This window comes from Mizuhopecten yessoensis, unplaced genomic scaffold (assembly GCF_002113885.1).
Source record: "Mizuhopecten yessoensis strain PY_sf001 unplaced genomic scaffold, ASM211388v2 scaffold10589, whole genome shotgun sequence".
NCBI lineage: Eukaryota > Metazoa > Mollusca > Bivalvia > Pectinida > Pectinidae > Mizuhopecten > Mizuhopecten yessoensis.
In genome coordinates this window covers 63,849-77,505 of record NW_018408622.1, presented here as the reverse complement: position 1 = coordinate 77,505, position 13,657 = coordinate 63,849, and the positions used below count along the sequence as shown (strand labels likewise).

At 34.6% G+C, this 13,657-nt stretch overlaps 1 protein-coding gene across 1 annotated transcript; it reads left to right on the top strand.

Annotated features, from left to right (window-relative positions):
• The first annotated feature begins 2,479 nt into the window (after positions 1-2,479).
• On the top strand, positions 2,480-8,056 carry LOC110461179 (Williams-Beuren syndrome chromosomal region 27 protein-like). The gene is made up of 7 exons (XM_021514527.1): positions 2,480-2,546; positions 3,116-3,181; positions 4,320-4,430; positions 4,735-4,863; positions 5,628-5,766; positions 7,106-7,198; positions 7,626-8,056. Exons 3-7 carry the CDS (start codon positions 4,326-4,328, stop codon positions 7,814-7,816), a joined length of 657 nt encoding a protein of 218 aa, XP_021370202.1. The 5' UTR covers positions 2,480-2,546; positions 3,116-3,181; positions 4,320-4,325; the 3' UTR covers positions 7,817-8,056.
• Positions 8,057-13,657: the final 5,601 nt, after the last annotated feature.

Genomic DNA, 13,657 nt, shown 5'->3' with positions numbered 1-13,657 from the left:
GTGTCTTATTTAAATATTTAAGAAGTATTTAGGTGTTATTCAAGACACACTATACTGATATAATAACAATACTACTGACATTTTGTCATTTTCGACTATATATCCACGGTTGATTGTCTGGCCCACAAGTTAATCGTACCTATCAATAAATCAATAATAAGTTAGGATATCAAGTTTTAAACATTTTTGCTCATAATCAATTGATATAATGTTTGATCAGTAACCGATGTTAATTCTGACCATATACTGATGTCCGATAGTTTCCATATTTTCAGACAGTTATGACGTCATAATTTCTGCTGGCTCATTGATTCGAGGACATTTACCTACGGATTGCTTCATTGAAGCCGCACGAATTGTCAGGCCAGGTACGATTCATAATAGATATAATCAATGTATAAATTACAAACGATATTAAGTTAGCATACAATGTCAATATAATGCCAGTTACAGAACTATCGTGTATTATACAAGTATGGACTTTTGTGCTGGTGAATATGATGAAATATGAACTTAAACATGTGACATTGACTGAGGCGAAGCAGAGGTCAATATCAAGTTTTCAGGTTTATATCATATCATATTTACCAGCACAAAAGCCCATAACTGTTTTATTAGTAGTTCTGAAGACATGGTCAAGGTTCTTTTCCTTAGGATAAGCATGGTCGACACGCACTACGTGTTGGGTGGCCTTTCTTTTTCTTTTTTCTTAACAGCATCATTACGTTCTCCAGCAGCAATCTTCTGTTGTCGTCTGATAAATCTTGTTCAGGTCTAACTGCGCATGCTCTACGACAGGTTGCAGGAAATTTCCATATATGTTATTTTCAGAAATCGTTTAACCGGATAACCAGTATACATGACTTTTTTGAGGACTGGTCACGTGTATAGAATCCAGCCAATGTGATTGCGGAAATTTTTTAAGAATATAACAAAAACAGTATGTTGTCATTCTGTGACGTTTCACTTGATCCATCAGTTAAAAATTTGACTTTTCATTTTAAATATTTAAAAAAAAATATCTTTATAGAATGAAGTTCTTGGTTGTGTGATTTAATGAGAAATTCTCACTGCCATTACGAATATTACCATGACGCCTACTTGATGTCATCACTAAATAACTACACTGGCATTGTAAGACGACTCCCCACGATGAGTTTTTAAGATTGTTTTGAAATTATACAGCTGTATTCTACATTGGCCTATCACCAGTGAATTCACATTATTGACATATGTATACTTGATTATAAAGAAAAAAACACTTTATAAATATATTGTAGGAGGAATTATTTGCATGCTAACTCGAACAGAAGGGTCGGGTAGCTTCAATGAATCGGGATACCAGGATCAATTCAGAACCGTTATCAAGCAACTTGAAGAGGAGAAGAAACTAGAGGAAATCAAATGGGAGCAACTCAATTATAATAGTTCGTCAAACGGAATAATGATGGCTTATAGAGTCTTGCAATAGTGTTGTCGTGTAATGTTAGAAATTTATTTAAGTCTACCAAGGTCGTGTTGATGATTGTTTAATTAACTACAATTGTAGCTACATTATGCAATAGATAAAACAAATAATTGGAAGTAAAAACAAATAAGATAAAAACATTGAGAGATGGCTAGAGTTCGGATAATACCCAGAAACAGTTATTTGGATTCCAATGGAAAATATGCACTCAAGGAAAATAATAACAATTTTTTGATTGGTTTTTGTTATTTGAAAAATAGTAACTTATAAAAACCTATATAAATAATGAAAACATTGATAATATTTTTCACTTTAAAACATTTGTTCACATATTCCTTTGATGTACAATGTAAATAAAGCTGTTTCATATTCAAATGTGTGTTATCAAGTGTATATGTTAACGTGGAGAATAAATATCCACCAGGAAACAGTTAAAATGCTTTTTATATAGTTCATTGCCAATCTTTGAGATTGTTTGACAGACAAATGGTTATAGTATAGTCAAAAATGTATCTCATTAAAAGGAAATATTGTGTAGCGAAAAGATTAAATAGGCAATACCACACATTCATGTATGCGTAAGTTTGACGTGTAAGCTGCATGAAATCATTATGCGTTTGGAAATGTTTCACGTTGCCTTATATCGATTTTCGCAACTTACATGTGCAATTTGAGAAGCCAGATGTTTGCATTACATACACGTACGTGCATGTACAACTGGTCTGTATATACGTATTATATTTTTTGCAAAAAAGATATTCTATTTTACCCCGTATTAATGTTTGTTTCACGAAAACTTGAACTAAAGTATAATGATGAACAATACGATGTTTAAGACAGAAAATGACTTCACATTGCCATACCGTATCAATGGAACTAAAAACAATATTCGGAACTCCTTTTTTATTTCAATTCGTCGATTTGATCAATTGATAACAATCGATGATTTCCGGTCAAAATTGATATCATATCTAGCTTCTCGGGTAATGCATCAACATGGACTATCTCAGTGTGAGGTGTAGGACATTTTACTGCATGACCTGAAAACTGGCTGTATCACTAGAGTAAGACTAACTCAGTAAGTATTACGTGTACGTATTATGTTTGTACTACTATTTAGCTGGGAATTTTCGCCGCAGTATACCTTTTGCCTTTATCGCCCTCCGTAATGAGGGCGAATTATCAATACAGCAAATATTTGTAAACAATGTTATATATATATGATTATAAAATGTGAAAGCCAAAATCACCACTGGGCAAATATGGATTTCGACGGCAAAGGGCGAAAATTTGTTTGAAAAAAATTACCCTGGCAAGTGACTACATGTATAATCTGGCTAGCTATTGTTGGAAAGACATGCAGGTTGTTTTCATAGATCATTGCACAACCTGTAATGAATCGCGACGGCGCTCGAAGGAAAGGTACAATATCACCAACCTACAAACCCGCTACCCGCGAGGTATGAACGAACGATAAGCGTTTGTTCTCCGTTTTTTCCTTTCCCGGTGGCTATTTGACAAGAAACGATGATACATTTAATATTATTTCCTATTTATGTACCATCTGTGACATGGCACCGGCTGTCTTCCATCCTTTTTGTTATTTCCTCGCAGCATATATAAGATTGTTTTTGCTGAATATTTTAGTAAGAAGACATTGGCTGAATATCTCCAACACACATCCAGCTTAGGCATATACTTCATACCACTACCGTGAGTATAATACTCCAGTGGAGTTGAATGTTGATATATGAAGTGAAATGAAAGTAAACTAGTGGAACATACGGGGGAGGGGGTACATTTGGGACAAGTGCAATATTATTTTCTACATTAATTATCTCGAGCGCTCGACATAACTTCTCAGCGCACGACCTATCATTTCGAGCGCTCGACCCATTATATTACTAATAATTGTTACAAGTTGAAATACATTAAGAAACAAATATTTCAGGTTAATATTTTACTCTAAAACAAGTTTATTTATTGTGATTTGAATTGATAAATAGTATGTTTGAACAGATGGTTTGATTTATAGAATGTATATGAGATGAAGTATGATGAAGGTAATACATACATGATAATGTACTCCTAGTGACCTAAGTGTTGTATAGCCTCATAATGTCTGCTATATCATTACGTTGATTTACTCTACCTTACAAAAGGCGTTTTTATTAAATTAAAAAAGAATATATGGAAGATCTTACATAAGTGTCCATGTCGTATTGAATTTATCGAACGATTTTAATAAAATCGATATTACATGGACATGCATGTAAGATTCTATTTATCACGTAACATCAATAATTAAAAAAAATCAAACACAAGTATGAGTATATCAAGGTCAAATCGAAAGGACTTCGGTAATTGTATTTTTGTTCCGCGCAGTTCAAAGTAGTACTAGAATTAAACAAAAATAATAAACAGTTTTAAATGCAATGAAAATAATAATGACACACTTAACATTTCAAAATCCTTAAATCATAGTACATGTATCATGTAGTAAATACAAGTAGTATCTGTGGTAGGGTAGGAATATGTTCCCATGATTTTGACCAATCTCAGCACCCTTATGTTTTATTACACGTATGCAATACCATCTTTATGACATGGCCGTATGTCACATTTAATGGGTTAGTTATGTGATAAATATAATTAAGAAAAAATATCAGCTGTCTTACTCGCCATAACGATGTAACAGCAATATATACATTGATCACATACTGTACTATGTTTTCCAGTGAATATACCCATGCCAGATTTGTTTGCGTATCAACCCATGTAAAATGACAACTGTGATTGGTTGTAAGTGTCAATTGTTTTAATTGTGACGTGACGTTTACATTTACTATAGCAGACAATGGACTCTGCTAGGAAAGACTGTCCATTTCCGTTTTTGTGGACGACTGATTCGCCTACCAAACTGACCGAGGTATATGAACAGTGGAGTGCATCATATGACAAGGTAATCACACCTAAAAAGGATAAGTAAATGGAAAGTAAATCCAGGTACATGCATGACTTTTACGGAAAACAATCATTATACATATGTGAGTATATATATGTGTCGTCATGATGAGTTTGTTAGATTTTACAAGGAGGAGAGATATGCAATTTGTTGATTCCACAGCAGAGTTGTTCCAATTCTTACAATACAAATATAATAGCAGTGGAGGTTATACGTCTTCATAATAAGTGACATTTTATGCTAATCAAACCTACGGTGGTTCTTTATTTTGTGCATATAGTCTTCCTGATAATTTTTGCAGGACGTTGAAGGTAGAGGATATCTTGGACCCGTGCTGGTAGCTAAATCGTTGGCTGAATTTTACCCAGAAGAACGTCGGACTGTAAAGGTTTTAGACATAGGAGCTGGTACCGGACTTGTGGGAGTGGAGGTTAGTATACAGATCCTAGAATAGAGAATAAAGGTGATCTAAAAATAAAAGATTTAGAAGTAGTGTTTGGTACCCAACTTGTCATAAAGAAAGGCAGTTTTTAATCCTTGATCAACAGGGTCTTCAATTTATATAACTTGAGGGTGTGATTCCCCTGCGGACAGATGCCTAGGGTGGGGTCCAATACAGTGCAATAGATGTAAATCTTTTAAATCTGTCTTCTTCTGTAGGAATAAAATGGAGGGATTTTAACCAAATTTGGTTTAGAGCCATCCTTGTGCAAAGATGATTCAATTTTGTGTAAATGGAGGATGTGGTTCCCCTTCGGGGCACAGGGGCGTGGCTCAATTAGGTAAATAGAGATAAATCTCCATTTAGGAAATGGGACCTAAACCAAATTAAATATGAAGTATCTTTTGACCAATATAATTCAATGTAGAATAATGACCCAATAAGGTAAGGGAGTTGCTCAATTCGTGTATAATATTTCATGAGAATATTCATGTGAGCGATACAGGCCATCTGAGCCTCTTTATTATACAACGTCTTTTCCCTATAGCGATCGCCATTCTAGTCAGAACATGGCAGTGTACACTTTAATCTCTTAACCGGCCAAGTTGTTTTACTTCAACAAGAGTTGTTTGTAGATGGCTCTCCCACAGCCAACTCTAGGTGCTTAATCGTTCGAAACAAAGGTGTTATAACAATTATTTCAGTAGAATTATTTTTATAGATTCCTATGCAGTAAATACGTGTCATTTCAGTTACAAAAGCTTGGATTCCATACCATAGATGGCCTGGATCCATCACAGCCCATGTTGGAAAAGGCACGTGCTACACATGTATACACCAATCTCCTCTGTCAATACTTCACAGCACGACCAACCCCTGGCGTCGATAAAGGTTAACTGTTTTTTAAAAAATATTGTTTATATCGCTATGTAGTGGTTGAAATAGTTGACAGTGCTGTTTCCCGGTCGGGGCAGACTACTTGAATGATTAAGTTACAATTAAAAAGATGGAATCGCAAAATAAAATAAAATGTTATCTGTTGTTTCCATACAAAACTAACATTTTTCTCTATGAATGAGTTTCGGCATTAAAATAGGATTTACTTAAGCAACGTAGATTCGTGTTGTTTGTCTCCAATAGATGTGTGCGTCTTGCCCTGTGAATAAAGAATCTAGAGAGGAGAAGAGGTTATATTTCTCTCATTTCACTGTGTGTAAGATTAATAGAATCCATCCCTGATGTGAGGTATGGATAAGGTTATTCAAACCCAAGGGATAAAGTATTGAGCAGGAGACTCGAGGGTTTGCCGAGGGTCTTTTGCTCAATATTTTATCCCGATGGTTTGAATAACCTTATCGTGACGTTACAATGACTCAACAATGACGTGACAGCACGAATTAGGAACTCCCCGATGCCGCAATGCGGAAAAGGCGACGTGATGAAATTATAACCTTTTCTTATATATTTACCGTACATGTTAGAAAGATGTGATTATTTTTTTCTGCACAAACATTGTTTGCAAATATGGGATATGCTCAATCTGGCTGGCTTATTCGTTTTTGTCTAAAAAGCTTAGGGGGAAAAAAATCAAAATGGTGGCCAGTCCAAACGCAGTTTTATGGTTTCTGAGCTTATTCTGGTGATTAGAATGAGAGAAAAATACTCTTCCAAGCCCAAGAGTATAGGATAGGGAAATTATACCCTCGGGGTTTACCAAATTTGAAAATCCCTCGGGTGAAATTTCCCTATCCTACACCCCTGGGCATGAAAGAGTCTTATAGTATTGGCTTATCTGGGTCAACCATTTTCAACAAGAAGTCGTACTTAATAACTTAAATAACGATCAGTGTCTAATTTTAACATTTATGAAATACTGAGGTGATGATTAAGAAACACAGAACTGCTATAATAACAGTACAACTGAAATTTCATCGTTCTCTATTTTATGTTTTGTAAGGTACTTTTAAATTATTTATAAGGGGGGGGGGGGGGGGGGGGCAATATCGAGGTCGTTTGATTGCTGTTATATATGCTATTTGACGTGTCTTGAATCAGTAGATGGATTGAAATTTTCACGATTGATTGTCAGGCCCTCAAATTAATCTGACATATCAATATATCAATAACAGTTAAAGATATCAAACTTAAACATTTTTTATTAATGATTTTGATCAGTAAACTGATGTTATTCTGACCATATACTGATGTCCGATAATTTCCTTATTTTCAGACAGTTACGACGTCATCATTTCTGCTGGCTCATTCCTTCAAGGACATTTACCGACGAATTGCTTCATTGAAGCCGCACGAATTGTCAGGCCAGGTACGATCCATCAACGATACAATCAATGGACAGATTACATATGTTATTAAATTAGCATACAATGTCCAAATAATGTCTGGTCATTGTGATGTCATTCTGAGATGTTTAACTGTGCGATTGACCTAATTATGAAATTGTACACAGAATGCAGCTTTGGGTTAAGTGTTTTACTGAGAACTTACCACTGCTGTTAACGAATATTAAAATGATGCCTGCTTGATTTCAGCACTTAAACAACTAAACCTCAATTGAATGACACTTCCGCATGAACAATTCTTAAAATTGTTTTTAAATTTTACATATGTATTCTACAGTTGACCCGAAAACCAGTGCATTTACATTATTGACATATTGTGTTCTTTGCTCTTAGTATTAGGATACAGAATATATAAAAAAGAAAATATTGCGTGTTATTATTGTGTTTTAGGGGGAATCATTTGCATTATAACCCGAACAGAAGGGAAGGGTAACTTCGATGAACCGGAGTACCGGGACCAATTCATAGCCGTTATTAAACAACTACAAGAAGAGAGAAAACTTGAGGAAATAAAATGGGAGAAAGTGAATCATAGTCCTTTTTCGAGTGGAATAATAATTGCATATAGAGTCTTACAATAATGTGGTTACATAATGTTAGAAACCCTTTTCACTTCGTAAAAGCCGTGTTGATGACTGTCTAATGAACGCGCTGCTAGGAAAAGATTGAGAAACGCTCGTATGGTAGCTTAAGTCGGAGTTACAACTAGTGAATTGGAAGTTTGAAAAATAAGAATTTTGGAGGTCTTTTAATGTCGAAGGTATCCTTTGAATAACAATACCCGAAAAACAAAGGTTTCGATTAAAATGGAAAATATTCATTCAAGGAAAAAGGTTTTTGTGTTTTTCTTTTGAACAATTTTGAAATCCCTACAACGATATCATGAACACATTAATTATATCTGCTAGTTTCACACTTTTGTTTATATATTTATTTTATGCACACAGTTAATGAAGCTTTTACAAAGTTAATTGCGGATTTTTTGAACTAAAGAACATGAACATGAGCAATAATTATAAACATTACACATATTGGATATCAGTTCATCATTTTTTTTATAGTTCCTCATCTTGCAGTTAATCAATAATGATATTCTTGTTGTAAAGGCCAAGATAAGTGACCACCATGAACCATTAGACAATACATAACTTTAATGAGATTGTGAGACAAAGCAAATAGTTATGCTAAATGTTCTTACATGAACAGACGGATATTGACAATGAGGTAAAAATACAGTATCAGATTTTTAAAAAACTGCACAGGCGCTGTGTTATTTTCATATTAAATACCTTATTTCCCTTTCATTTTGGCAGCCCCATCATAACACTTTTGTTTCCTAGAACAGATACCTACATCCGGAGTTGTTAAGTCTCTGTGTAGAGGATACAAATGTAATTGAAGATGGCTCAAAAATAGCATAATTGTGGTATGCAAGTATATGCCCCTAAGTAAACAGTGCAAATCTATTTTGTTTGACAACACAAAATTATTTGTCAAAGTCCTGAACAGGGACAAACACTAACGCTGGCCCGCATTCAAAATGAAGCAGAGACTAGATAGATTGAAAAATGCATAATAGAGAATTTTCATGTTTCTTTCTTTTTATGCAAGCAAACATATCATAATCCGCTAGCGCGCTTTATTTTGTTTGATTGCAAAGCTGTGTCATTCAAATATATCATACATACCATACAAAAACAGTTCAATGCTTAAGTATTTACATCGCGTTACTTTAGAAATTGAAATAAAAAAGATCATTTAACGGTTTTCCCGTTGAACACAATATATGTATTCTATCCGTTAAAACATGTATTTTACAACCAGAACACTAGCGTTATGGCGGAGTGTATTCGTGGAAAACTCGAGAGGAAACAACTTCTATTACAAGTACCCCCCACTAGATATTAATATTTTATGTAAAACTCAATTAAAAAGGGGCTTTGACTGACATATACACCTGGAAGACAGTTGATAGTTTTTTTAAAAGTGTATTTTCAAATGAAATATTTGTGAAAACAGCGGCATGTATAAAATATACTTTCATACATCAGAACTGTATCTTCGCTCTCAGAGGACGACGTGTTTACCAAATTGTTGACATTTTAACATGTTGTCAAAAAGCAACATTTGTGCCTTGGATAAATAATTAAGTGACAAGAGTACAAGAAATGACGATATTGAGTAGGAACAGAATATTCTGAACGTTAAGTAAACTGTATACTGTTAATATTAGAAAATCAAACTCAAGTGTGCAGGATCTGTTCCTCGTGGTTATTGGATTGTCAGTAAGTGATTTTCATCTACAGATCTGGTGTCCAGCAGCTTTGCTGCATTTCCTTAATGTTATTGTTTTGATAAAGGGGCGAATTGCGTAGAAAGTGTGACACCTTTCATTCTTTTACTCTGTTGGTTTTACATGTACTTCTCTGCTGCTATAATTACAGCAGACAACTTTATAACTGTGTAACTCAAACGAAGTTAGGCAGAAGGAGAACACTGTATGTACGAACACATTACATTGGAATTATATTTTGTTTTGTCTGCAATGGTAAAGATTCATTTTTTTAAAATAGTACAGCAGGGGATGACTTAATGAGCGATTCTTTGTTTCTGAAATAAATAAATATCATAAAGCCAAGGTGACTTGAAACCGTAGATTTCTGCGACAGATTTAGTCAGGGGGATTGTTATATGCCAAACAAAGTGCTTGATACAAGAAGACAACATTCTGGAGTTCTGGCAATATTTAGGAGTGATCATCTTTGTGAAATTAATATGTTATTGTATGCTTACCTTTTACAGTTAAACTTGTGGTGATAAACTCTAATAAATACTTGATATGTGATTGAAGTCAATGGTTAACCATACATTATTCATATAATTGTATATATATATATATGTATTCATTTTTATGCAAATGATAATCAAAGCAACATCCATCCAGACCAATTTACACTCTATCTGGGTTGTTGGAGTTGTGTGGGCAGGAGAAAAACACTTTCTCTGAATATCCATGCATGCGATGACTTCGGCAATCCAACCTCGGCCGCCTGCGTGGAAGGCAGGAGTGTTAACCACTTGACCAACCCATATTCAAAGCATTGTATTTAAAATTTAACTTAATGTGCTATTTTGAACTACTTAACAACAATTTCGAAACAAGTTCTATCCACTTATATTAACCATTCCTGATGGCCCGGATGGTAGCGCACATGGGACTTAAATGTGGGAGGAAACGGAAATATCTGGAGAATAAATCAATGTGATTTGACAGGCGATATCACAGGTTTTATCGTCCGATTAGGGAATTGAACCCAGCCCGTCTTTGTAAAATGCGACTGAGCTGTCCACTGCGCTAACCTACCTCACGTCAACATTGTTGCTTGCACAATGGTGTTCATTGTTTTAATTCTTTCAAATGAAATTTAAGTTTATCAGGGTATAGAAAGTAAAAATACCCGAAGAAGATGATATAACATGGATATGGTAACAGGGGCAAAATGAGCTGAAATGCGTAGCAATACTCGCACTACATGTATGAATCGTATGTTAAATTGCACTAATCTGCGTACCCATAATATTTCCCGTCACCTGTGCCTGATTCACACGTCCTGTTGTCACCCTTGCGCTTCTTGCACAAGTGAACGGTTCTCAGGTAAGTGCCATCATTATGTACTTCGAGTCCTGATCGCCAATTTTGGCTGTTTTTTTTTTTAAATAATTGTATAACGCTATTACGTAGAAATCTGTACACTCTGAAATGTTGCCGAACATGCAACCTTTTTAAAATATGTGTGACGAAGCAAGAAAAAGTAAAAAGGGCAGCTGTTTTCGATTGGAATAACAAAAGGTTGTCGGTGAGTGTTGTGTTTTAGATATGTTTTGTTACAGTGGTTGCATGACAGAATATTTAAATAAACGTGTTTTCTGTGTCGTAAAATAGACGCTGAGTTTGTTTTTCGTTGTTTAATATAAAACCAGTTAAAATTACTTGAAGTTGACTTTGATTAACATCGTGAGTTTTTTCAATGAAGCAGAAAAAGTTTCCTCGTGCACACATACACAATACACATGGAGGCACGTATTTAATGACCATTAAACAAAATAAAACCAAGCCAAAAACAAAACATTATTATTATGATTTTTATCAGGGTAACAGCACAACATATGTTCGCCAACAAAACAGTTTTTCCATAATCCCTAGCAATGCTTAAAATTTCAAAGACAAGTAGAACTTTTAGATAAAACTGAACTAATTTACTAACACACTGTTTACCGTAAAGTCCTGACAGCCTTCTTGACCGTATTAAGTTGTTTTCTCACTGAGAGTTTATGATCAAAAGGAGTCAGTGGGAATTATAATGGGAGTGTCACTTTCCCCTGTTATATCATTTAAGAAATTATTATTGAGATATTGTTATTAAGGTATTGTTAATTATTGCTGCCACGAGTTCTGATAGTAACACTTCATGCCAGAATATTTACCTTTGGAGAAAATACAGAGCTTGTCAAATGAAAACTCAACATCACACACGTTTTTTTTTTATATATAAACTTCCAGTTCCATGATTCATAAAGGTAAAACAATTGGAAACGAAATGAAAAGCCGTCAAAAGTTCAATGACAGTTTCATGCAGATTGTCTGTTATACATTAGTGATGAATTCTACGGTAAATATGAAACTAGGCATTTTACACTAGACTAGTAACATCTGGTCAATGTAACAGTGTTATCGTGAATCGATAGTATTACTGTTATTTTATTAAAACAGATACATACAGTACTGAATATTTAACGACCGTGGACCTAATTTGTTATTCTACGATAGGTCTTTTGTGGGTCTTATCTACAGTATAAGCCACGTCAATTGATAGCATTACCTTGCTGTATAGTTGCTATGTTTTGCGTGGTTATAATTTCGCGATTTTGCGTCGGGAAATTATTCGCGAATCACAGTTTCTGTAAATCTATTTCGGAATACCTCGCAAAGAGTCCTAAGTGCGTGTTACTACAATCAACGAACAACCCGACATCGCTACTGGACAGGTGAGATAGTTGTTTTCAATAAGTTATATTGCAGGTCGCTGCCTGGGTTGTTGTTATTTTTCAAATCAGTCACATGAACTTCAAGATAGTTATTATTTTGTTCCGATCGGAGAAACAGTACACTCATTGCAGTAAAGTAACCTAAACATGCAACACTGGTTAAAGACAGGAAAATTTTGAGGTAAAACTCAAATATCATCGTTGCTACCAGATCCGACACTGATGTCTGCATGCTTTGTTTCGTTGTGACCCTCAATAATTAGTCTGATTGATTTATCTATTGTGCATGACTGATGGTTGTTTTTTGTTTGATCTGTTATTTTGTTTTATATTATTGAATTCTTTCAACATGTTTTCATTCGTAGTCTCAGCTCAACTGATATCACATACGTGTGAAGTGTGGATGGAATAGCAACGATCTCAAAATTGTCACGAAGTTTTTAATAAGGCGAATTTTGACGCACTCGCAAAATTCGCGAAATTGAAACCCTCATGAATATCAGCAATTATATAGTAGCGAAATCAAAATAAGTTTAATATATCACCAAACGACTATTAGAAGCAATGTTTAATATTATGTTAAATGTTACATAATGATGCCTCAACTGGGGGTTGTTGATTGTTGCCAAGAGACGCCTATACACTACACATGAAACTACTTACAGCTGGTATGTCTCAGTAATTAAAGGATTACCGGGTTATCATTAAATGCTATGAGGAAAAGACAGATATGAAATCAGCGTACTGAATGGATATATAAGATTTATTGCAACCTATCGCGGTCTCGACATTGTTTCTTTAGATTTCTCACCCTGTGGTGATGTTTACCACAAGCTTGACATGAATGAAAGTGAAAAGCTGTAAAGTTTGTGAAGCAGACGCAATTTCTTTTTCAATTTTAACAATTTACCGATAGCAATTAATATCCACTTATTAAATTAAAAGCTTCAGTTGTTATGTTCAAGGTGTTGTCACTTTTTTCGATATGTAATCAAAAAGTTCATGTTAATTGTCATTTTATTGTCAAATGTGATATATATTCTGTCATTACTCCTTATGTTTATAACAGCGTGTACGTGTCTAATAAGATGATACTGGTCAAATGACGAGGCAATAAAACATCATGGTGCACTTTCTCGCTCAGGTTTCCCCGAGCATATTTCTCTTATTCGGAGTCTCTCGTGTAAATTTAGGCAAGAGCCACCACACCCTATTTCCGAATGAACATAGTAACAGAACTGTTGCATTATAGCGTGTCTATGTTAATATAGAGTAACTATTGTAATATCGTGTAACTAAAAAATAAAAATAGAGAAACATCCTGTATTTGTAACCCATAGATATTATGCACCTCCCTCGAGTGAAAACAAGACATA